A 25,962-nucleotide genomic window follows, 5' to 3' on the forward strand; every position below is an offset into this window, starting at 1 on the left:
GTAGAATGTCACCACGTTGGGTTGGTTGTGGGGCCCTCACCGGCAGTAGAATGTCACCACGTTGGGTTGGTTGTGGGGCCCTCACTGGCAGTAGAATGTCATCACGTTGGGTTGGTTGTGGGGCCCTCACTGGCAGTAGAATGTCACCACGTTGGGTTGGTTGTGGGGCCCTCACTGGCAGTAGAATGTCAGCACGTTGGGTTGGTTGTGGGGCCCTCACTGGCAGTAGAATGTCATCACGTTGGGTTGGTTGTTGGGCCCTCACTGACAGTAGAATGTCAGCGCGTTGGGTTGGTTGTTGGGCCCTCACTGACAGTAGAATGTCAGCGCGTTGGGTTGGTTGTTGGGCCCTCACTGGCAGTAGAATGTCATCACGTTGGGTTGGTTGTTGGGCCCTCACTGACAGTAGAATGTCAGCGCGTTGGGTTGGTTGTTGGGCCCTCACTGGCAGAAGAATGTCAGCACGTTGGGTTGGTTGTGGGGCCCTCACTGGCAGTAGAATGTCAGCACGTTGGGTTGGTTGTGGGGCCCTCACTGGCAGTAGAATGTCAGCACGTTGGGTTGGTTGTGGGGCCCTCACTGGCAGTAGAATGTCATCACGTTGGGTTGGTTGTGGGGCCCTCACTGGCAGTAGAATGTCAGCACGTTGGGTTGGTTGTGGGGCCCTCACTGGCAGTAGAATGTCAGCACGTTTGATTGGTTGTGGGGCCCTCACTGGCAGTAGAATGTCAGCACGTTGGGTTGGTTGTTGGGCCCTCACTGACAGTAGAATGTCAGCGCGTTGGGTTGGTTGTTGGGCCCTCACTGGCAGTAGAATGTCAGCACGTTGGGTTGGTTGTTGGGCCCTCACTGACAGTAGAATGTCAGTGCGTTGGGTTGGTTGTTGGGCCCTCACTGACAGTAGAATGTCAGTGCGTTGGGTTGGTTGTTGGGCCCTCACTGACAGTAGAATGTCAGCACGTTGGGTTGGTTGTTGGGCCCTCACTGACAGTAGAATGTCAGTGCGTTGGGTTGGTTGTGGGGCCCTCACGGACAGAAGAATGTCAGATCGTTGGGTTGGTTGTTGGGCCCTCACTGACAGTAGAATGTCAGCACGTTGGGTTGGTTGTTGGGCCCTCACTGGCAGTAGAATGTCAGCACGTTTGATTGGTTGTGGGGCCCTCACTGGCAGTAGAATGTCAGCACGTTGGGTTGGTTGTTGGGCCCTCACTGACAGTAGAATGTCAGCGCGTTGGGTTGGTTGTTGGGCCCTCACTGGCAGTAGAATGTCAGCACGTTTGATTGGTTGTGGGGCCCTCACTGGCAGTAGAATGTCAGCACGTTGGGTTGGTTGTTGGGCCCTCACTGACAGTAGAATGTCAGCGCGTTGGGTTGGTTGTTGGGCCCTCACTGGCAGTAGAATGTCAGCACGTTGGGTTGGTTGTTGGGCCCTCACTGACAGTAGAATGTCAGTGCGTTGGGTTGGTTGTGGGGCCCTCACTGACAGTAGAATGTCAGCACGTTTGATTGGTTGTGGGGCCCTCACTGACAGTAGAATGTCAGCACGTTGGGTTGGTTGTGGGGCCCTCACTGACAGTAGAATGTCAGCACGTTGGGTTGGTTGTGGGGCCCTCACTGACAGTAGAATGTCAGATCGTTGGGTTGGTTGTTGGGCCCTCACTGGCAGTAGAATGTCAGCGCGTTGGGTTGGTTGTTGGGCCCTCACTGGCAGTAGAATGTCAGCACGTTGGGTTGGTTGTTGGGCCCTCACTGACAGTAGAATGTCAGTGCGTTGGGTTGGTTGTTGGGCCCTCACTGACAGTAGAATGTCAGCACGTTTGATTGGTTGCCGCGCACGAGCAGCACGGGCGCCCGCAGGTCCTGGGAAAGAGCGTCGAGCCACGCCATGTAGAGCGCGCTGGGACACGAATCCTTGCGCCCCACGGGCATGCTGCTGCTCACAGCGCAAGAGAGACACAAACGACAAGGAAAAATAAGCCCCCCACCCAAGCGATTTACGGGGAGGTGAAGAGGCGAGCCCTCCCGGTAAAAGACACTGACGAAACTTTCTCCCTGTTTTACAGAAGGCTTCAAAAACAGGTTGTTACAGAGTGGTCCAGATGCGAGCCCCCCCCAGCAAAAGACACGGACAAAACTCCCCCCCCCCTCTGTATATATGAGCCTTGGTAACAGATTGTCTGCGGCAAGCGTGTTGCAGGGTGGTCCAGACGTGAGCCCCCCCAACCCCCCAAACTCAGAATCAGAACATTTGTACTGGAGGAGAAATTCGATGAGCTATGAAGTTATTTTTCACAGATGTCCAGTGGGGGCACGGGGTCAGAACGTTAGAACAACAAACAGTACAACAACACGATAAGAGTGCAAAGTATCTGTTCGGTAAGCAAATCGCTGAAAAGTAACATTTTAAAACTAAACTTTTTTTAATCTAACCAGATAAGGCCCACTGAGCTATTAGCTTATTTTTCAGAAGGGACTTTGCCACAGATGTTAAGCCCAACGAATTGGCTCATCACGTGGAAATTTATAGCAGCAAAACAATCTTAAGTAGTCTAAACGCATGCATCTATTAATTAATGGATCCCTTTGCTTAACTAATTTCTCTTTTCGCACCAAATTGGTGTGCAAATTTTTGTTAAATTAATGAGGATTAAACGGGGATCACGACATCTGGGCCACCCAGTGGAGTACACACCACGCCAGGCACCAGGTCGTCGTTTCAAGGTCGAGTCTACCTAGGGGAGGGCCCCCAGGACTGGTTGCGACATTCGTCTTATATTCTTGCTCTGCCGCCTGCCGCTTTCAGCGGGCCCTCTCCGCAGTGTGCTTTGTGACACTTCACGTGGCCTCAACGTGCACATAGCCTGGCACAAGCGTCGTGGTGACGTCACCGCCACTTAGTGGCGCATGGCGGTTGTTGTTGTGACACGTGCCCGTTCCACCTCGGCACGTGATTTTTCGGTTTGCGCATAGTCACTTTAAGATGTTTTCTTGTTCATGTTTTTATTTGTTGCGGTTGCACCCGATTCAAGAGCCGAATGGCTCACAGGGCTATACCAAATAAATGAAACTGAAATTAAACTGATTTCTTCATCGCGGCGAGGATTCCCCACAATAGCCTCTCTCAGCTGGGTCAAGAGGCCGCGCGCGTTTCTCCATCTCAAAAACAATTGTCCCATGCCACTGGAAAGCGACCTGCCGTGAGTTTATGGCTCCCTACTGAGCGGTCAAGTGGGGTTGAGGTGTGGGGGGGGGGTGCGGAGAGAGAAAGAGAGAGACCCAGAAATCGTGGTGGCCACTCACACGACGACGAGCGCAGAGTCCCGGGAGTAATCCAGCAGAATCTCATTGAGCCGGATCTGGCGAGACGTCTGTCAACAAACACACACGCGTTCAAAGACAAAGATACCCCCCCCCCGGACAGCCTCAACAGCCTGTTGGGGCAAGTGCTGTCACGCGAGCACCTGGGTGGGTGGCCAGCACCACGCCCGACCGCCTTTGTCTCCCTAGTGGCGACGTTTACACACCGCACCAGGTACTCATTTGAGGCCGAGTCGACCTAGGTGAGGCCCAGGACCTGTTCAGGTCACTGGTGTTGGCCGTGGGCGGTAAACGAACTCAGGTAGCCGAGTTTGTAGCGCAGCGCGCTAACCGCTACACGTGCACACACACACCAACACACTTGCTTTATGGCCACGCTGATGATGCCCGGCTCCAGGACTGTGATTTAAGTTCAAACCGTCGAATGCCCTGGATGCTGCTACGACCTCCACACACACAAGGAAGTTATTCGTAAATCAGTTCACTGATGTGATCACGGAATTTTTGGGGGTTTTTTTTTACTTCTGCTTCTTCCACTCTGAGCTTAATTTCTCTCTGAATATTGTTCACGAGCCTATAGCCCCCGTCCAAGGACGGGCGTATTGCAGTAAATCTGAAACATTCAAGCGAAAGCAGACCGCGAAGTCCTATGCATTGCATCCATTCGTGTGCATTTTGTAAGGCCGCGGTGACACAGACTTATTTCATTTAAAGGTTATAATCCCTTGTTCATCATGACGTCCTTTTTACTTTGATGTCTCAATAGCGTCACGGAGATCGCGTGACGTGAGGGTTCTGCCTTTGTAGTGAGGGTTGTGAGTTGACGCTGAGGAGGGGGGGGGGAGGCGCCTCGCCCCCCCCCCCCCCCATGTGGAGTGACGTCACCCACGCATGATTATTCATGAGGGGGGCTGGTCGACGTGGAGTGACGTCACGCGCGTTACACACTGACATAGTAAATGTAGTAAATGTTTGCTGGTAGACTGGAGTTGGCACGTGACGAGTAGTAGTAGCAGCGACGGCCGTAGCGAGGGATATACTGGATGCGGTTTGCTGGGTGCAGAAATACTTTATTGGGTTGCTGAGCCGGAGAGACCCGGCCTATACGAAGCCCTGCTCCGTCCGGCTCGTTCTCAGGGGTTCATGGCAGATCGGAGCCGTAAGTGTTCAACGTTAATGGAAAGTGATTGGTGGATGAGTTATAGCTAAAAAACAAAGTCATATTTTATTGATCACAGAGAGATGATAGGATGATAGGCCGAGTTGACCTCCAGCCAGGCTTTGACCTCCTAACCTTCCTATTGGGAGTCAAGTTCTCAACCAACATTGCCAACGTGCTGGAGATGAGGGATTCGGAATTAGGAGATTTACTCTCGGGGTCAGAGGTCATGGATGGAGGATGCCGAGCGTACCTTGGTGCGGTGACGCTGGATCTCCTCGTCAGAAATCTTCCAGGGGCAGTTCTTCCTCATCTCCTCCAAGGCCAGCTCATCCAGGAAGCCGTCGTTGAGGCGATACGGGGCTACGGTGTCCTCGAAGCGTTTCTGGCTGCGCGGCACGAGTGTTATCGTCGTCATCCATCCATTCATTCATCCGATCATCAGTCATCATGAATAAGTCCTTATCGTCATTTGTCATCAGTAGTCATTCATCATGATCATCATCGTCATCAAACATCCATCAATCGTGATCGTCATTTATCACCAACATCAATCAACCACCACCACCATCATCATCACCATACAAATACCGAAGTGAAATTCAGGGAAAGAAAACGTAACGGTTAGAACGACGACCTTCATAGTTTTTTCTACCCATCTGGACAGTTACAACATTTTTGGGTGACCGATTGCCTCGGTGGCACAGCCATCGAGTGTGTAGGCGGTGCAACTGCCCCTGGCCCCATGGACCAGATGGGCCCAGGTGATGCGCTATGAAGAGGCGGGGGGGGGGCGGTGGGAGCGGGGGGGGGGGGGGGGAATTGGACAGGAGTCCCCCTTCGCGACATCACTGCATTGGCAAAATAATTATAATTATTTAATACTGATATACCCAGTCTGTCAATGTAGATTTTGAACAATATACGTGCCGATGTTGTCAATATCTCGAGAGTTTTGCTCATTGGGGGGGTCTCGCAGTTTTTCCCTTTGTGTGATCTGGCAACATGGCTGTTTGCGTGTATGAATGTTGAACTTCTTTCGTACCGTACATAGCCAACCGTGCTCAATCGGAGGTGTGTGTGGGGAGCGGTAGTGTCGTGGTTAGTGTACTGCGCTACGAACACAGCGACCCGTGTTTGATTCCCGCTCACGGCCACCAATGCCAGCGATGATTATCTGAACCGGTCCTGGGCCTTGGTGCGGTGTGTAAACATCGCCACTGGGGAGACAAAAAAGCGGCCGGGCGTGGTGCTGATCACCCACCCCCTCGTGTGCCATGCCGGCCTTCATAGGTGCTCGCTAACGGTCTGTAAAGGCTACATCGGGGGATCTATCTCTTTGTAGTGAATGCATCTGCGATCGCTGGGCACTGCTCACTGTTCTGGCCGGGGTCGCTGGTTGATGTCGAGAAGGACGTGCACTTCGTGGAAGTTGAGCCGGAACTGGTTCAGCAGTTGGACCATGCTACAACAGGGACACGCGGGCACAGAGAGAGAGAGACATGGGGAGAGACGCACCAACAACACAGAGAAAATGAGCATCACTAGCTGAAAATACTGTAATAATGGTTTAGAAAAATTACCCATTTATAATCCACTATTGTTGTATGTTGAACTTCTTTCGTACCGTGCATAACCACCAGTGCTAATCGGAAGTGTGGGACTAAACACAAAAAAACGAAACTATTGGATAAAGGCCTTTGCATACTGTAGCGTCATGGGGCGGGGGGGGGGGCGGTGGTTGTTTGACCATACTTCACCACACTGCTCAGTGAGGTTGGCCAAGGCGGGGAGCACAGGTGTCAGAGCATCGAAAGTCAGTGCAGCAAATTGGGATTTTTTTCATGCGCTCCAAATCTGCCGACACCCCCCGTAGCCTCCCGGCGGCCCACGCCACCTCTGCCGCATGCACCGTGACCCGACCACAGCAGCGTTCGCCTCCTGCCCTGCGAGGCTTGGCGAGGTTGGATGCATTCCGGTGGATTTGGTCATCGTCTCCACATAGCCCAGCGGAAGGAGCAGGCGGGCTACTTGCCGGGATTTCTAGCAGCCGGATAAGGACCGGTGCTCGAGCTTGCGCGACGTAAGAGTCTCCGCTCGAGGTCAAACCGAGCGAAGGAAATTGAGCGTCCGGTCGTGGTGCCGTCGCCGGGAACCCACACGCGGCGCTCCTCCTCCACGCGGCTGATCTGGCCTCCGATGAAGACCCGCAGCTTGCAGTTCCGCCACCTCTTCTTCCTCGTCAGCAGGTACGGGATGAGGAGGGACAGTCCTGCAGCCCGTCGAGCAGAGCGCACGGTCAAACTCTCCGGCGACACCTATGCCGCCGGCAACCGTTGGTGCAGGGTGATCCACCACCGATCAGTTCACCGCCTTTATTGGGTGAAGGCGCAGCCTTTGCAACTGCTGGCAGAAGGACCTCCCGCTAAACACAGCTCTAAAGATCCATAATACAGGTTTTTGTTGGGGTTAGATCAGGTAAATATATAAATGTGTCGTTAAACCCGCCACCACCCGACACAGCCAATTAGTAAGGTTTGTCACGTAAACAGAACGTGCCAGTTCGTTACTAGTACAGCACACCGGTGTGTCGGAGAGAAAAGCCACAACATTTACAATCTGAGTACGACGTTTCGTATTGGTGAAACGAGCTTGATGAAGCTATCTCGTGAAACATCCTTTGTGTCGCCGCGTCTCTCTCTCTCTCTCGCGGGGATGCTGCGGATCGCGGATCGCCCTGCGCCGGTACCTCCGTCGTCGAAGAGCCAGTAGATGTCGACGTACTTCTTCCCCTGAGAGCCCTGGAAGCTGCTGGGCGTTTGGGCGTCTGTGATTGCGGCCTCTGGATCGGCTGTTCCCATGGACACAGCAACGGGGGGGAGGGGGGGGGGCGTTAATGGGGTGCGGCGGGCAGACTGCAAAGAGGGTTCATTTTTTCGGTTGAATTTTTTTCTACGTCACCAGGTAATGCCCACTGAGCTATGTAGCTCTTTTTTTCAGAAGCGACCTGGCCACAAATGATAGCTCGCCAAAGTGGCTTATCGCGTGGAAATTTAAGGCAGCCAGATACTCTCAAACGCCCGTTTCTACACGTGGAGGAAAAATAAACCGGAGGACCCGGAGAAAACTCCACGCGACCACGGGGAGATAGACACGCAAACTCCAAATATACAACAGGCTTCAGGGTCGGAATCGAACCCACGATCTCCTGTACACCAGGCGAGGTAGTTAACATCTCCTAGCCACTGCAGCACCCATCAATTCGCTCACGTTTGATGGTGGCTCACCCGGCTGCCCCGATTTGGTCGCGAGATCTCAGTGCCTTGCTGTTCATAGCTCGGGGTTGGGTTCACGACCGGGTGAGCGCTCATCATCCTGATTGTGATCGGTCATGATCAATTCACTGCTGGATGAAGGTCTCCGCAAGTCATTGCTGAGCGGCGATAAGGTGACATTTGTGGAAAGGGATCGAAATTTGATTAGAACTGTGGACGCCACAGTTCTAATGAGCTTCACTCGCTGTGCATAAATTGCAATGTGAATTCCTACGACACCCAAACATCGTCATGATCATCGTCGTTATGTTTTTCGTAAAACGATGCATTGATTCACTAATATCGATTCTGAAGCTCATGAAACATGGTTATAATTGCATGTGTTTTTAGATGTGTATATGCTGTATCCAATGGGGTCCATGTCACCCCTCCACTGCGATGCGAGATTATAAATAACATCGAATCAATCTTGACCGTGAATTTCGACAATTCATTGCCTCTTCCTGGAGGTTGTATAAATCCAACCCTAAAAGCATCGTCATCATCATCATCGGCAACAATCACGATCGTTATTGCCGAATTATTATTATTGCTGAACAAATACGGCTACTTTTTTTTCTCTTTTCGGCCACATGAGCGTCGAGCGACATCTCAAGCGGTCCCGAGGCGCCCTCTTCCCCGAGCCGCGCACTGGCCGGCGAAGCACGGCTGAAGGTCCGAGCGCAGCGTGTGCATTGACTGGAGAGCGTGCGACCACAACGACGGTGCCTTCTGGGTGGCCGCGAGTCTCGTGAGTGCGAGCCGCCACGCCACCTGCGCCGCTGCCGTCCCCGTTGGTGTGCGAGTGTCCGTTTTCCGTCCCATTAAACGCCGGGTTGACTGCACGCACGCACAGAGGACAAAGAATCCTTGCATCCCTCCAAATGGCTTCCGCAGAAGAGTCCCGGCGGCCCGATTCACCAGGGGGGGAGGGGGGCGGAACCGAAGGTGTTATGATATCTCTAACGCTGCCCTTAAATGTCAACGGACAAGGTTAGGGCCACAGCCGCACCGTGTGGCTCTAACCGTGAAAAACGAGTCGGCGAGCACAAACACGGGCTTGGCAAGAGCCGCAGAGGTTCTCCCCACCAAAACAGGCCGAGTCGTCGGCGCTAAGCACCTTGAAAGGCGCTGGGGGGCGTCAATTTTACGCCGGCCCTCGATGCCGGCAGGACACGTGGTGGGGCGGTGGGGGGGTGGCCGAGTTGCATCGTCGCGGCGGGGGGGCAGACCGCTGGGGTGCGTCGCGAAGGAGAGGCAGGAAGGGAGAACGTGGAGCCGTCGACAAGAGGATTTCGTGGGTCTCACCTCGCGCCTGCGCGGATTGGGACACGTCCAGTCCCTCCTTCAGCCTCAGGATGCAAACCCCGAAGTTTAAGTCGAAGGCGTCACTGCGGAACACAGGGAGAGGGGATGGGCAGGGGGGGGGAAGAGCCGCTTTGACGCAGCGGGAAAACGTGGACCCGATCCCCTCTCTCCGAGCGGTGACAAACGCGCACGGGGCGTTGCGTGTTCGTGGCACCTACTGGACTATGTTGATGTAATCCTCCATCTGCTGAGGGTGCTTGGAGCTCCAGTTCTTCTTGAAGCCCATCACCAGGACGTCCGGCTTGAACTTTCCAAGTCCGGCGGCCTGCCGCGCCAGCCACGAGGATATTTCACTCATGGGGGGGGGGGGGGGGGCACGGGGGAGGGGGCAATAGCCCACCCAAACTGGACGCCTTTATTCATTTATTTTTAGTAGTTTCCAAATAAGATTAGAAATACATTTCCTTATTGATGAGGGACAAAGCGAACCCCTGCCCCCCGCAAACTACAGAAGACGATTTCACTGCAAATTGAGCGAGATTCCGTCACAATTGCCAACATTTTGACGTCTACGAAATCCATGACTTTGTAAGACATCATCATCATCATCGCCACTCTTCCCCGCACTCCCCCCATTTTGGTATCATAGCCACTAGAAGTGAGAATGCAAGCGAGACGCGAGAGGCTTCTGGCTTTCCGAACGAACACATCACATAAGGTCGCACTCGTCACGCGCAAACTGCTCGCCACAAATGAACCACAGCACCTTGCTGATTTCATCAAGGAGCATACATCATCACCCAAACTCCGGACATCCTCGCAGCAGCCTTTGGCTAGCCATCGAACAAAGACGGTCACTGCATGGCGTGCTTCTGCGGCCGTCTGGAACGCTCTTGCGTTCGATATTAGGAAACCACTGACGCTATGCACTTTTATATAATCTATATAGAAAACTCATTTCGTGAGAACTGATTTTTGTGTTGAGTTTGTTGTCCTTCCCCTGCACCTCCGATGAGCATGGTTGACTACGTACGGTGCGAAAGAAGTTCAACATACATATACAGGATCCTTCAAAAAAATGTTAATACTTGTATGGGACTATCGTTATTAATGGAAAAAGAACGGATAATACACTGTAACATGATAACAAATGCGATGTTAATAGCTTCAAAAAGTCAAAGTCTCCCACTTGTTCGCCTTCATTGTCAACGCGTGCCTGGAATCTTCTCCAGGTGGTCTCCAGAGCCCAGAGGCACATTTCTTGTGATGTTGCAAATTACCAGAAAACAAATTATGCACCCTGTATATAAAACATATATAACATACACTTTGCAATGGGGAAAAGTGGCGGACTGCTCCAAACCCCAGCCCAACCGCTGACCCGAACAGCTCCACCTTTGGTTCACTTTTGGAACAGATTCGGATATTCGCGAAATAATCATTTATCGGCACATTCCCTCCGAAAAAGTGGCAAAATCGTTGACAAGCGTTAACACGCGCATTGAGGCAAACGAGGGGACGACATGCCCCAGGCTATGCATCGTGTTTGTCTGTCTGTGAAGGGACGCAAGTGGCCTTGCGCTTGCACAGCATGCGTCACCACACAGGATGGTGACCCGTGGTCAAGACTTATAATGGGAGTGGCAGCCTAAGGAGGGAGCGTGCCCAAGTGTATGTATGTTGAACTTCTTTCGCACCATACGTAGCCAACCGTGCTAATCGGGGGTGCAGGGGAAGGACAACAAGCTAAACACAAAAAGTTTTCAATCTAGATGATGATTTAAAAGTAAATAGCTCCCAGTGGCTCCCTAATATCGGAAGGAAGAGCGTTCCAGACGGCCGCAGAAGCGCATCTGATGCGGTACGGAGAAGGATCGACAAAATCGGTGCAGGAAACTCGATGGACCGTTGCGTCGCGCCACCGTGGGAGACGTCGACGGCTTGCGGGGGGACGCCTTCGTCCGGCAGTGGACAGATCACGGACAACGATGAAGTGAGCCCTCGGGGTTTAGAGCACTCGCCCGGTGGGGTGCAGTCGCTCGTACCTGCAACATCATCTGCGTGCCGGTGCGCAGGTTGCTGGTGGCCACGGTGTGGTAGAAGGCGTGCATCTTGCGCTTGGCCATCCACCGCACCTGGCCCTCCACGCTCGCCTCCTTCTGCTTTAGGCCGCCGTGACCCTGTGGGGGTCAGCGGCGGTGCAGCGAGGTTATGTACGTGCGTGCGTCGAGCGGTTATGTACGTGCGTGTGTCGAGCGGTTATGTACGTGCGTGCGTCGAGCTTCTTCGCACCGTACGCAGCTGACCGTGCCGATCGGAGGCGCGGTTCGCTACGAACCGGGCCGACCCCCCCGAGTTCGATTACCGCTCGCGGCCACCAACACCGGTGACGATTATCTGAACCGGTCCTGGGTCTCGCCGAGGCCCACTCGGCCTCAAATGAGTACCTGGTGCGGTGTGTAAAACGTCGCCACTGGGGAGACAAAGGCGGCCGGGCGTGTTGCTGGCCACCCACCCCCCTCGTGTGCCGTGCCGGCCTTGATAGGTGCTCGCTAACAGCACTTGCCCCGACAGTCTGTTAAGGCTACACGGGGAATCTTTGTCTTTGTAGCGGAGTGTGGGGACGCGGATCCGGGCCGTGCTACTGATCCGCTTGCTCTCCCGCTGCCGAGCCACCTCGGGAGCTGTCCGTGTGCACGCGGCACACGGGAGGGGGGGGGGCCTTTTCGTCACTCCACTGCTGGATGAGGGCCTCCCCCACACCACCGGGGGGTCATGTGGTTTTATTTTACCGCGCTGGTCGGTGCAGTTTCGCGACGGCGGGAAGAATATATAACAATATTTACTATTTTATTTGACCAGGTAAGGCCCACCGAGCTATGTAGCTCTTTCTCAAACGCGACCTGGCCACAAATGATAGCTCAACGAAGTTGCTTACCACGTGGACATTTATAGCAGCCAAATACTCTGAACTTGTGATGTTGATTCTAAATGCGGAGGGAAAAACCGTAGGATCCGGATAAAAATCCACGCGATCACCAGGAGAGAGAGAGAGAGAGAGACACGCAAACTCCAAATATACAACAAGCGTCAAGGATCGGGATCGGGATCGAACCCACGACCTCCTGTATATCAGGCGATGTGGTTAACATCTCGCCACCGTGGCGCCTTACATAGTACTGCACACGTTGCCACACAGTTCAGTGCTGTACTCCATAACGCGGCGTTCTTCACTCATTTTCAGAGGGTCACTTTCGCCGATCAAACATCGTCAGTGTGCAAGGGCCGCCACGTCAATTTGAAACCATTGGGAGTTTGACAGCAGCAGCACGATAATGGCGGGGGGCTGTTTTCACCATTTGTGCATTTCGATTTAAAGCTTTCGTGACTGCGGGGATTCATCTTCTTGTTCTTTCGGTAAAGTCACGTAGAAGGGAAATAATAAAATAATAAAAAGAAAACATCATAAAATAATTCTCACGACGTTTCGGCCACAACGCAAACAGCCGTCCTCAGGTGAAGACCAGGTCTGTCGGGGAGACGTCGTGAGAATTATTTTATTATGTTTTATTTTTATTATTTTATTATTTCCCTTCTACGAGACTTTACCGAAAGAACCAAGAAGATGACATTTGTGCATTGTCAGGGGGTCGCAGCAAAGGCCACCATGGGTCGCCAGTGACCCGCGGGGCCTTGCAATGAAGAACGCCGCTCTCTAGCGATTTATTTCGCTGCTACTGCCCTCCGCTGGCCGCCACGGTAGCCCTGCAAAGCAGCCTATAACACCTGCCTTTGTCTGCGCAGTTGCTCGATTGATTATTTAAATGCTCGCACAGCTGACGGCCCCGCGCACGCTCACCGACACCACGTTCCCGCACAGCATGAGGCTGTGCTTCTTCGTGAAGGTCCCGACGAAGTCCACGAGGGCCGGCCGCGAGTTGGGGGGCCCGGTCAGCACCAGACACTGCGGCCTGCGGCAAGGGCAGAGAATCGTGCATCAGCCAGTCTCTATCTGCTGCTGTTGCTGCTGCTGCTGGACAGGCGTAGAGGCCCAGTGGCGTGCGGTGGCTTCAGGCCTGGTAGGTGGCGACACGCAAGTGGCGTCCAGGGTTGTCCCTTCGCAATGCAAGGGGGTTGCGGGGGATGATTCCACCGTACTTCACCACGTTGGCCGGTGCGAGTTGATTTTGCCGCAGAAATTATTTCCCAAGCGGCTTTTTTTTGTTGTATTGAGACCAAAGGCAGACGTTGTGCAGTTCGCGAAAGACCACGAGACGAGGAGAGGGTCGATTGCAAAAAGTAATTGATGGCTCCACTACGACCCCCATAGTTAAGGGACTGATGATGAGGATGATGGCTCTATATGACTCTATAGACGATAAGAGAAGATAATACGATGGTGATTTGGACGCTCAGTGTATCCCACCACGGCTGTTCTAACCCAACCCCAGCACGAACACCCCCCGAACAACGTACCGGTAGTTCTTGATGTGTTCCTCCACCTGGTTGAGGCCCACGGTGTAAGACAGCGCCATGTTGTAGGATCCGGCCTGGACCGACGAGCCCCAGTTCACGGCTGCCGGGAGGAGACAGCGGCGGTGGGAAACTGCACATCAGCTAACCCCGATGGAAACATACCGCTTATAACACAAGCCAAGCGCATCACAACAGCACCGATTCCATCAAAAAAGGAGTGATGCTTGAATCATCTTCTTACGTCGTTCATTTAAATTCCTCATTCGTACGGTGAGTTCTCTCATTTTTAACTCTGCGAATATTTCGTTTGGGGATGTTTCGATGATTATGTGATGGTCTATAGACCCACAAGGCTGGGGAATGAAAACACAACTGGGAGTATTTGAGAGGTGGCTGGGTTTGGGTTCAGAGGTCAGAGCAATGAGCCGACGCTGCTGAGATCCCGCAAATCAGGCAAGCACCTCTGAATAAATAGGCGGCTGTGATGAAACGAAGCGTTGATAGTCTCAGTCACCGCCACTTAGTGGCTTGTGCCAGGCTATGTGCACGTTGAGGCCACGTGAAGTGTCGAACGCTCCCACCGACAGGAGGCCACGGGGCAGACCCAGGTGCCCCGGGTCGACTGACTGAGATGACTACTGGCCGATGCACCACCTGTGCCTCCTACAGTTGGCCCCGCTACGCACGCACACACACGCAAACAAACGCGCGCAGATTGCCCGCGCCGCCACGGTCCCCGCTCACCTGGCTTCTTGTAGATGACGTAGGCCAGGAGGAAGATGACAATCCCCACGACGATGAGCGCGGCCCACCAGGTGAGCAGGAACATGATGACGATGGAGATGATGGCGCCGAACAGCGATGCCCACTTGCTGTAGTAGCGGAACGACGGGCGCCAGCCTGGCGACAGAAATCACTCGCGCTCACGGCACGCAACAAGCACTCGTCGCAAAGTGACCCCGCGGCACCTTTGTGTTGCGTTGCGCATCTCACCGGGAGAGTTGGTGATGGAGGCGTGGAAGCAGGAGAAGTTGATGAGTGCGTATGAGGCCAGGAAGAAGTTGGAGATGATGGGGGCGATCGTGTTTAGCTCGGCTGTATGGGACACCCCCCGGCGGGCAGCGAACAGGGTGAGACGGGACACAATGTCACGCGAGCTCCGGCCATCCTCGCAGTAGCAGCAGCAGCAGCAACAGCAGTAGCAGCAGCGGCTTTTGGCTGGCCCCATCGAACAAAGACGGGTCGCCGCGTCGCGCGCTTTCAAATGCCCTTCTGCGGCCGTCTGGAACGCTCTTCCGATAGTAGGAAGCAACTGGAGCTATGGCACTTTTAAATCTCGATTAAAAACTCATTTCTTTAGAACTGCTGTTTGTGTTTAGTTTGTTGTCCTTCCCCCGCACCTCAGATTTGCACTGTTGGCTACGTACGGTGCGAAAGAAGTTCAACATACATGCATACATCAACAGTCCTGATAACCTCATGAATGCAGGTTTGCACTGCAGTATGCGGTAGCAGATGCGTTCTAAGAAAAGGGTGCACAAAGCGGAACTGCGCAAGACAGCTGCCTGCTAAATAGCGCACGCAGCACGCACGCACACACAGCACACACACACAGCACACACACACACAGCACACACACAGCACACACACACAGCACGCACACACAGCACGCACACACAGCACACACACACAGCACGCACACACAGCACGCACACACAGCACGCACACACAGCACACACAGCACACATACACAGCACACACACACGGCACGCACGCACAGCACACACGCAATTTTCTCCCACGTCTGACCGCATGTAGAGTGAGTTAAAACCGCGTAGAGCAACATTTGGGTAGAAATATGTGAGGCGAATAGAGTAAGCGAAATCGCACAAACCGAACGAACCCGCGTAGAGCGAGGGACACCTGTGCCGTGCGCCCGGGGTATTGCCACCATGACTCGATCATCAACATGTCATTGCACACTGGAGGTGGGATTGTTCAGGGCTCCGACACAGTTGGTGACGCGACACAAATCTAATCTCATTGCCTCCGACCATTTGCACATTTGCAAATATTCCTCTCAGCGCTCGTTTGTGCCCGCAGGTTTTTTTTGGGATCTATTTGACCATTCTAGATTTGAAGCTTTCGTGACTGCAAGGATTCATATTCTTAGGTTTTTTTCGGTAAAATCACGTAGGTAAAAAATGTAAATTAATAAAAGTAAAAGGAAAAATAAATAAAGAAATATACCACGCCGTTTCGGAGGCAACACAGCTATCGTGCTGTGACGGTTCCACCTGAAGACGGAAGCTTGTGTTGCCTCCGAAACGTCGTGATTTTTATTTTTATTTAACTTTCATTAATTTTTATTAAAAAATTTTACCTACGTGACTTTACCGAAAAAACCTAAGAATATCTATTTGACCAGTTTTCTGTACGGCGAGTCCCTATTAGCAACAGCGCATCATGGTAAAATTAATTTGTATTGGATCATCTTTACCAGAGTTATCATGACCTCAAGTTACCCACCAGGCATTGCCGGATTATCCCAGTAGCCAAAGTAGCTACACATGTAGCTACGGGCCCCGCACTTCAAAGGGCCCCGCGCTAAATGCTTTCAAGCTATCAATTCCGGTTCAGCGATTCTGCACTTGCTCTATTACTATAGTACTATACCGCCTTCAACTTTTATGAACGACTTATCTGGTTGTATAGCAAATGAAACAATACAATTTCTTTACTATGCAAGTAAAACATTTACGTGTTTCAATATTTCTGTGTTTTTATTTGTTTATTTAGGGCCCCTTCATATCATAGGCTACAGGACCCGCACTAGCTTAATCCGGCACTGCCACCAGACAGACAGACGGACGGACAGTGCTAATGCGTGACCCCTTTCGACGCCGGTTGACGAGCCTTCGAAATAAACGCGAACGGTGTCTGCGGAGAGGAGGAATCACCGATGAGGATGAAGCCGACGGCGATGATGAAGGTGAGGATGTAGCCTGGGATGGGCTCGTTGTTCTTGCCGTAGCCACGGCCAAATATCCCAATGCCCGGGTAGAGTTGATCCTTGCACAGGCACTGCAAGTGAGGGGAGAGTGGGGGAGGGTGACATTGCCAACTATGAACCAACGGCACGGGCTCAGCTTCTGCAGCAGGGGAAACAAGTATAACTCGTAAAAACAAAGTTTTTCACTATAAATCCTTTATATGCGTGGCGGCTAGATTCCTCTCGTCCTCTGGCTTGAGATGGCTGCCACCTATGGGTCAGACGATTGCATTGCACCATTAAGCAATTGGTAATTAAATATAATATTTTTGTCCTAAAAAGTGTAAAATTTTTGAAAAAATTTTTCACGAACATTAATTGTCACGCACAACGAGCCTGTGTGCAAAATGTCAGCTCGATTGGATCACGGGAAGTGGGTTAGAAAACGGCCGAAAGATTTGCACGGTCGTAAGCAAGCAAGCAAGCGAACTTAATATAAAGGATTTTAAAAAAACGACCCGCGCCTCCAGACCCGCGCGTTGGCTTGGCCTCGCGCGTGGCCCTGGCTCGGCTCGGATGCGCCGATGGAACACGGGGCATCAACAGGTGCGCGTTGGCTGCCGACCGCCCATTTCCCGTTGCTCTTGCCTGGAACACTTTGGGAGCGCTGACGAGGCAGGCCAGCGCGGACGAGAGCGTCGCCCCGAATATCCCGGCTGTGATGAGCGGCGCGATCCCCGACACCAGGCCCATGGTCTGTGGGGCGCGCACGGGGTCCACACGCACGCGCACAAACAAAGATCCCCGTGTGACAGACTGTTGGGGCAGGTGCTGTTAGCGGCGAACAGCACCTATGAAGGCCGGCACGGCACACGAAAGGGGCTGCGTGGCCAGAACCTCGCCCGGCCGCCTTTGTCTCTACCCTAGTAGTTGATGATGACGCATCGCACCAGGTGCTCATTTGAGGCCGAGTCGACCTAGGGGAGGCCCGGGTCTGGTTCACATAAGGGGCACGTGAGCGGGGAATTGAACTCTGAGTAGCCGGGTTCGTAGCGCAGCGCGCGAACCCGCTACACTACCGCTCCCGACGAGCGCACATACACACGCGCGCGTGCAGGGAATTGCAGGGATGCACCTTTTACCTTTTACATGTTTTACTCCAAATCAATCAAGGCCAACGGGATGGGATACAAACGGCGACGACGCAGGTGGGAGAGTGAGTGTGCCCCAGGCTGCACCTGGCCGCTGGTCAGGGCCCCCCACCCCTCCCCCCCGCACCTGGTAGTTGTTGATGAGTCCGTAGGGGCAGCTCTGTGCGAGGGTGCACTCCGTGAAGTTCCAGCCGTGGTCGCAGCCGAGACCCACGCAGGGCACCGGGGGCACCCCCTCCGGCAGGGTGTCGTTCACGTTGCCCGACGCGTCGCGGATCACGCACGACGCTGCGCGAGGGGCAAAAAGAAAAAGAGACCACGCAAACTACTCTTAGGTTTTTTCGGTAAAGTCACGTAGGTAAAAAAATAATAAAATGTAAAGTTAATAATGGGAATAAAATAAAATAATAAATCACGACGTTTCGGAGGCAACACAAGTCTCCGTCATCAGGTGGGACCGTCACAGAGTATGAATCCTTGCAGTCACGAAAGCTTGATGCAGTAATTTTAGCTGTGACGGTCCCACCTGATGACGGAGACTTGTGTTGCCTCCGAAACGTCGTGATTTATTATTTTATTTTATTCCCATTATTAACTTTTAATTTTATTATTTTTTACCTACGTGACTTTACCGAAAAAACCTAAGAGTATGAATCCTTGCAGTCACGAAAGCTTCAAATCTAGAACCACACAAAGTGACGGTCGTTTCCTCTGTGCGTTGGCGCGTCTCTCTCCGTCTCTCTATCTCTCTCTCTGTGCCCGCGTGTCCCTGTTGTTGCATGGTCACACTGCTGAGCCAGTTGCGGCTCAACTTCCACGAGGTGCACGACCTTCTGGACATCAAACAGCGCCGCCCTCCCCCCGGCCAGAACAGTGAGCAGTGCCCAGCGATCGCAGATGCATTCACTACAAAGAGAAAGATCCCCCATGTAGCCTTTACAGACTGTTAGCGAGCAGCACCCATGAAGGCCAGCCTACCACGTCCACCCGGCCGCCATTGTCTCCCCAGTGGGCGATGTTTACGCAGCGCACAAGGTTGTTATTTTAGGCTGAGTCGACCTAGGGGTTTGAGCGCAAGGGTCCGCTGAGTTTATGGCTCAACGGGACGTAAATCTACCTGCGTTCATTTTTTTTGTTCTAGCGCCTTTACACCAAAAGATTGCCTCGGAACGTTTTACACAACAAGAAAAAAAATATATAGATTTAAAGAATAAGATATTATAAATAGATACATCAGAGAAACAAAAAACACACGAATAATTTTGAGAGCGATGTGATAAGCGAAATACACGAGGGAGCAGTATGGCTTACTGAGCTGTATGGCTCTTTTTCAAAACCCACGACCTCCTGTATACCAGGCGAGGTAGTTAACATCTCGCCACCGCGGTGACCCTGCACGTACGCGTGTTGAACTTCTTTCGCACCGTACGTAGCCAACCGTGCTAATCGGAGGTGCGGGGAAAGGACAACGAACTAAACACAAACAATTAGTGCCACGTTGTGGGGAAGCCAATGGTGCCAAAACGACGCCGTTCGGCCCCGTTCCCGATCGTTAAGTAACTCGCATTTACAGGTGAAGAGAGTTGACGTGGCGGTCAACAGCTTGTGGGGAAGAAGAAAGTGACGTGAACGAGATGAGACACCTGGAGACGAGGGGTACGCGCATTAGCGGTCACGTGTACAGATGCCCCCCGTGACGTCGTAACATAAGAAGGCATGTGCCTGCCAGCACATTCCATTTTTACACTAACCTTGCTGTGGAACAATGACACCGGTGTACGCGCGTGTGTGTGTGCGTGTGCGCATCTCACCGATGGTTGCGGATATGACCAGGTAGGAGATGGTCGTCCAGAAGATGGACAGCATGGTCCCCTTGGGGATGGCGATGTTGGGCTCCTTAAAAGCCACAATCGGGGTTCAACGTCACATACCTGTCAACGCCGATGACCCCCCCCAAACCTTCTGTAGCCATACAGATTGTTAGGGTGAAGTTCCGTTAGCGATCACACACCTGTAAAACCCTGACCAGTGCCTACCTTATTGCAGACAAATTCAGACCTTATTGGTCACCCCGTGCCCTCTCTTGCCCGCATTGAAACTGCAGTACGCCGTGTAGACCTCACAACTCTATTTCCCTGTGCAAGAATACGGCTAAAGCGTATGGGTTGACAAGAATGGAGTAACACCAGTTGCCAATTACAACCACGGCCACAACTTCAAGCTGCAGAACAGTCTAAATTCTAATTGAGAGGCGAATGTGAAGTAATAATTAGAAATATTTATTTCAGTCGGAGACTTAGTCGAGTCAACGCCAATCCGGGACTGTCCTCGGGTCTTAGTCTGTGAATTTAATTGAGTTGCTGAACTAAACAATTTTACTAACCATGTAAAGCCCACTATGAGCTCTTTTTCAGAGGTGACACGTGATGATATGCTCACAGAAGTAGCTGATATCATCATCAAGATTTATATATTAAATCAAACACAACTGTCGGCAGTTGCAGAACATGCTTGCCAACAAGGACACTCAATTAATTTTGATAACTTGAAAGTGTCGTGTGAAACTAATTACTACTGGCCAAGACTAATTCGAGAATCCATTGAAACAGAGAAATATCAATAATTTTAACCGCCCTGACAGCTACAGGCTTAGTGCGGCCTGGAAGCGTATTATGAAGCAATACATCTTACAATTACAATTCCTTATAGAGTAAACACATACTAATGAACTGATTGCTAATCTATTATATGATTACAATACCCCCCCTCCTCCGCCTCTGATCTCTGCACCTGATGGGTTCAGTGCATCTCTGTTTGAGACTGGAAGCACGTGGCTTGCTTCACTATTCTGGCAAATCGCCCGATGATGCTGGATGTAATTACCAGCGAAACGTCACGGGACAACTCAAATTGTAAATGTTGTGGATTTACTCTCCAACACGCCGGTGGGCTGAAGCAGTAACTAATTGGCGTTTTGTTTACGTGAGAAATCCGGTACTAATTGGCTATGTCGGGTGTTGGAGGGCGACGATAACATCTATACTTACGCGATCTAACCCAAAAAAGCCTTTATTATCCCCGAGACTCGTTGACTACAGCGGTGAAACATTCGACTCAAATCCCTTTGGTCATAAAATCTTGGTGTGAGAGTGGCGTGCAATTCCGTCCGTCCGTCCGTCGTGTTCTTATGTGCATCTGCGCGTTCATGCATCCGTGCGTCCGTACATTTGTGCGTTCACACTTCCATGCGTTCTTGTGTGCATCTGTGCGTTCATTCATCCGTGCGTCCGTACATTTGTGCGTTCACACTTCCATGCGTTCTTGTGTGCATCTGTGCGTTCATTCATCCGTGCGTCCGTACATTTGTGCGTTCACACTTCCATGCGTTCTTGTGTGCATCTGTGCGTTCATTCATCCGTGCGTCCGTACATTTGTGCGTTCAGACTTCCATGCGTTCTTGTGTGCATCTGCGCGTTCATGCATCCGTGCGTCCGTACATTTGTGCGTTCACACTTCCATGCGTTCTTGTGTGCATCTGTGCGTTCATTCATCCGTGCGTCCATACATTTGTGCGTTCACACTTCCATGCGTTCTTGTGTGCATCTGTGCGTTCATTCATCCGTGCGTCCGTACATTTGTGCGTTCACACTTCCATGCGTCCTTGTGTGCATCTGTGCGTTCATGCATCCGTGCATCCATACATTTGTGCGTTCACACTTCCATGCGTTCTTGTGTGCATCTGCGCGTTCATGCATCCGTGCATCCATACATTTGTGCGTTCACACTTCCATGCGTTCTTGTGTGCATCTGCGCGTTCATGCATCCGTGCGTCCGTACATTTGCGCGTCCGTGCGTTCGTCCGTGCGCGTGTTATCGAGCGCGGCGCGCCGGAGTCCCGCCGAGACGGATCTCACCCTGAGGTCGCCGGAGATGTTTGCCCCCGCCAGGATCCCCGTGGCCGAGGGGAAGAAGATGGAGAACATGCCGAAGAAGGTGCCCTGCTCGCCCCTCCAGGCAGGCCCAATGTTCTGCGCAAAGATGTCGGCTGCGGAAGGGGCAGAAGGCGAACCGCGGTGGCGTGAGATACGCAGCGAAAAAAGATTCGGATGTCGTGCTCTTTGGTTCTTTCGGTAGGTAGAAAATGAATAGATCACGACGTTTCGATCGCAACACAAGCAACCGCATCAGGTGAGAGAGAGAGAAAACTTTCTCTCTCTCTCACCTGAAGATGGGGAGAAAGCTTTCTCTCTCTGACCTGAAGATGTTCCCCTGGAAATCCCTATTCTTTGGTTCTTTCGGTAAAGTCACGTAGATAGAAAATGAATAGATCACGACGTTTCGATCGCAACACGAGCGGCCGTCATCAGGTGAGACAAACGCAGCAGGAGAACTGCTGACGTAGGATGTCGTTGCGTGCTTTTGTTGTCGCTGCTGATGCTGCTGCTGATGCTGCTGATGCTGCTGCTGCTGATGCACTCACGCACCGCCATGGATAACGGGGCGACCAACTGGCTAAACGGAACAGTGGTTGTCACGAATACAGAGAATCTCTACAAAAATAAAACTCCAATTGCATTTGTTTTTGGTCGCGAGGTTGCCGAGTCCACGGACTCACCGAGCCCACGGACTCACCGAGTCCACGGACTCACCGAGTCCACGGACTCACCGAGTCCACGGACTCACCGAGGTCTCGGAGCTAGCGGCGGCGTCACCGATTTACGAGAGGGCCCAGCTGCCACGTGTCCTTGCGTGTTCACCGATGGGTCTAATCAATTTGTATTTGTTTTGGACAATGCGGTAACCCGCTCACACGAAACATCTGGCTTGCGATAAAGAGCTGGGAAGATATTGGTTAATAATTTGGAGAGAGAGAGAGAGAGAAAAAAAAACTATGGAACGATGTGATTCACTACAGCGAGTCGCTCCTGAATGCAGGGATGCGTTAGTATGCCAACGTTGTGGTCAATGGTAGCACCTCGAGTGACTACACGGCTGACATTAACCCACTGGATACGACAAACACCAAACATTAATTCCTAATACACAGCTATTAGGCGAATCATTCCACCCCTAACCAGTACTAACGCTTCGTGATTGAGCCACCGGTAATTTGACCATTTGACATTGGCCCTGCCGTGCAATGTTACATTTTATTGTGATTCATTGAGTGGCGCGCGCGCGCGTGTGAGAGCGTGTGTGCTGAAGGTTACAAATTACATCTGTAGTTGTAGAACCCCTTGGACTGCTTCTCCTTGGTGGAGGGAATGACGGTGCCCACCAGGTAGTTTGCGAAGGAAATCATGATCACGATGAAGAACACCACCTGGGCCTGCAGAGACGAGAGGCGCAGGTGTTAGCGGGTTCACCATCTCTTCTCCCCGCCCAGAATATATTTTTCTGCACCCGGCACACCGCATCGAGTATCCCTCCTGATGTGGCTGTGGCGACACCGCTCGTCACGTGCCACCCAACGCAGCATTCTACCGGCGACCCGCAAAAAACTTCGGCGAGAAATGAAGCCCCCCCCCCCCCACCTCCGGTCGCACCTCGAATGAGACGTGATCCATCAGAAATCGACTGGTACTTATGAGCACAATACTCGATAAGGAAGTGATAACGACGACGGTGATGATGATGCTGATGGTGAAGAGGAGGAGGAGGAGGTAGATGCCAGTGATAGGAGGAGAGGCTTCACACACTCGTCACCTTGGCCTCCCACTCCATGCCGGCGAGCGAGATGCCCAGCAGGATGGTGACGGTGATGACGCCGATGATGCGGATGTCGTTGGTCGGGTCCACCATGGTGCTGCCCGTCTCCTGCGTGAGACATCCGCTCGGCGTTTACCGTGACCCCGGCTACGTGCGGTGCGAAAGAAGTTCAACGCACTGGCCCTGGATGTTGACAACTTGCTGAACCCTCCTGCCGACAGAGCCTCGGGTGCAACAAGGAACAGCTGCTCGTGATGATGAATGATTAATACATTAAATAATAATAATATCATCTAAATGCTTCAGCCGCACCGAACCTCACAAAAATAATATTCAGGGCCTACTTTGGCTCCTCCCACCCTCAACCAGTATATATACAAGGACTGTTTTCTTGGAATTTCTCTCACTTGATACAGCTATCGTGCTGTGACGGTTCCACCTGAAGACGGAAGCTTGTGTTGCCTCCGAAACGTCGTGATTTTTATTTTATTTTTATTTTACTTTTATTAATTTTAATTTTTTACCTACGTGACTTTACCGAAAAAACCTAAGTATATCATCTAAGTTTAACACGTAGCAGGCTTTCGCGACCAATATGATTCATAATAAAGGTTTTTGGGTTAGATTGCGTAAGTGTAAATGTTGTGTCGTAACCCTCCACCACCCGACACAGCCAATTCGTTACTATTTCAGCCCACCGGTGCGTTGGAGAGTAAATCCACAACATTTACAATTTATGAAAAAATATAATCTCATTTTATAGTCATGGAGCGCCTTGACTGGAGGCGCTTAACGTAGTTTTAAAACGCGTTGACAGAACGCTGCAGATGGCAGGTGGGGGCATGCGAAGATTGAGTGGTGACCGCGATCGTGGATGTGCTTGGCGATCATGAAGAAGCCGGGTGAGGAGTGGAGGGGTGAGGAGTGGAGGGGTGAGGAGTGGAGGGGTGAGGAGTGGAGGGGTGAGGAGTGCAGGGGTGAGGAGTGGAGGGGTGAGGAGTGGAGGGGTGAGGAGTGGAGGGGTGAGGAGTGGAGGGGTGAGGAGTGGAGGGGTGAGGAGTGGAGGGGTGAGGAGTGGAGGGGCGAGGAGTGGAGGGGTGAGGAGTGGAGGGGTGAGGAGTGGAGGGGTGAGGAGTGGAGGGGTGAGGAGTGGAGGGGTGAGGAGTGGAGGGGTGAGGAGTGGAGGGGTGAGGAGTGGAGGGGTGAGGAGTGGAGGGGTGAGGGGTGGAGGGGTGAGGAGTGGAGGGGTGAGGAGTGGAGGGGTGAGGAGTGGAGGGGGGTGAGGAGTGGAGGGATGAGGAGTGGAGGGGTGAAGAGTGGAGGGGGGTGAGGAGTGGAGGGATGAGGAGTGGAGGGGTGAAGAGTGGAGGGGTGAGGAGTGGAGGGGTGAGGAGTGGAGGGGTGAGGAGTGGAGGGGTGAGGAGTGGAGGGGTGAGGAGTGGAGGGGTGAGGAGTGGAGGGGTGAGGAGTGGAGGGGTGAGGAGTGGAGGGGTGAGGAGTGGAGGTGGGGCCATGGGGAAGAGGTTGGGGCTTGAGGAGAGGAACGAAAGGAGGTTAAGGGGCACCGTTGAGTCTGGGTTGATCACGTAGGTAAAACAATAAAAAAATAATAGAAATAATAATATAAATAGAATAATCATCATTTCTATTATTTATTATTATTATTATTTTTATTTTTTACCTACGTGACTTTACCGAATTAACCTAAGAGTATGAATCATTGCAGTCACGAAAGCTTCAAAAGTCTGGGTTGAGTTTGTGACGAGGTGGGTTGAGTTTGTGACGAGGTGAGTTTGTGACGAGGTGAGTTTGTGACGAGGTGTTGGTGCCGCACTCACGATGAGGAGGTCCCGCACCGTCTCGGCGAAGCCCACCGTGTGCATGGCCACGGCGACCGCGTTGGCGAAGGCGAAGATGAGGCCGATGGAGCCGCCCAGCTCGGGGCCCAGGCTGCGCGAGATGAGGAAGTAGGTGCCGCCTGCACACACACACACGCACACATACATACACACACACACATACACACACACATACATGCACACACACACACATACACACATACATGCACACATGTACACACATACACACACGCACATACACACATACATACACACACACATACACACACATACACACACACACACAAGCACACACACACACATACACACACACATACACACACACATACATGCACACACACACATACACACATATACACACATACACACACGCTCATACACACACACATACACACACAGATACACACATATACACACACACATACACACACACATACACACACACATACACACATATACACACACACATACACACATATACACACACACACGCACACACATACACACACACGCGCATACACACACACACACGCACATATACACGCGCACATACATACACACACACGCACATACACACACACACGCGCATACACACACACATACACACACACGCGCATACACACACATACATACACACATACATGCACACACATACATGCACAAACATACACACATA

General features: G+C 52.2%; 1 protein-coding gene across 2 annotated transcripts in view; it reads right to left on the minus strand.

The window, feature by feature from the left end:
• Positions 1-1,635: 1,635 nt before the first annotated feature.
• Positions 1,636-25,962, minus strand: part of LOC144723273 (solute carrier family 12 member 3-like) — a 31,128-nt gene continuing 6,801 nt past the window's right edge. The window contains exons 5-26 of one of the 2 annotated variants that reach the window (XM_078601873.1): positions 25,266-25,405; positions 23,425-23,535; positions 22,936-23,047; positions 21,633-21,763; positions 19,530-19,614; positions 17,846-18,006; positions 17,216-17,323; positions 16,536-16,659; positions 14,569-14,670; positions 14,320-14,475; positions 13,576-13,675; positions 12,959-13,070; positions 11,145-11,279; positions 9,318-9,424; positions 9,100-9,182; positions 8,566-8,631; positions 7,227-7,328; positions 6,638-6,749; positions 5,856-5,942; positions 4,731-4,866; positions 3,301-3,368; positions 1,637-1,933 (exon numbers count right to left, since the gene is read on the minus strand). In XM_078601873.1, the coding sequence (XP_078457999.1) occupies positions 1,792-1,933; positions 3,301-3,368; positions 4,731-4,866; positions 5,856-5,942; positions 6,638-6,749; positions 7,227-7,328; positions 8,566-8,631; positions 9,100-9,182; positions 9,318-9,424; positions 11,145-11,279; positions 12,959-13,070; positions 13,576-13,675; positions 14,320-14,475; positions 14,569-14,670; positions 16,536-16,659; positions 17,216-17,323; positions 17,846-18,006; positions 19,530-19,614; positions 21,633-21,763; positions 22,936-23,047; positions 23,425-23,535; positions 25,266-25,405 (2,480 nt within the window). In that variant the 3' untranslated portion in view covers positions 1,637-1,791. Of the gene's footprint in view, positions 1,934-3,300; positions 3,369-4,730; positions 4,867-5,855; positions 5,943-6,637; positions 6,750-7,226; positions 7,329-8,565; positions 8,632-9,099; positions 9,183-9,317; positions 9,425-11,144; positions 11,280-12,958; positions 13,071-13,575; positions 13,676-14,319; positions 14,476-14,568; positions 14,671-16,535; positions 16,660-17,215; positions 17,324-17,845; positions 18,007-19,529; positions 19,615-21,632; positions 21,764-22,935; positions 23,048-23,424; positions 23,536-25,265; positions 25,406-25,962 lie in introns of both variants that reach the window. The other variant, XM_078601874.1, reaches the window with a different exon arrangement.

Source organism: Lampetra planeri, chromosome 17 (genome assembly GCF_965212315.1).
Source record: "Lampetra planeri chromosome 17, kcLamPlan1.2.h2, whole genome shotgun sequence".
In the NCBI taxonomy this organism is placed as follows: Eukaryota; Metazoa; Chordata; class Hyperoartia; order Petromyzontiformes; family Petromyzontidae; genus Lampetra; species Lampetra planeri.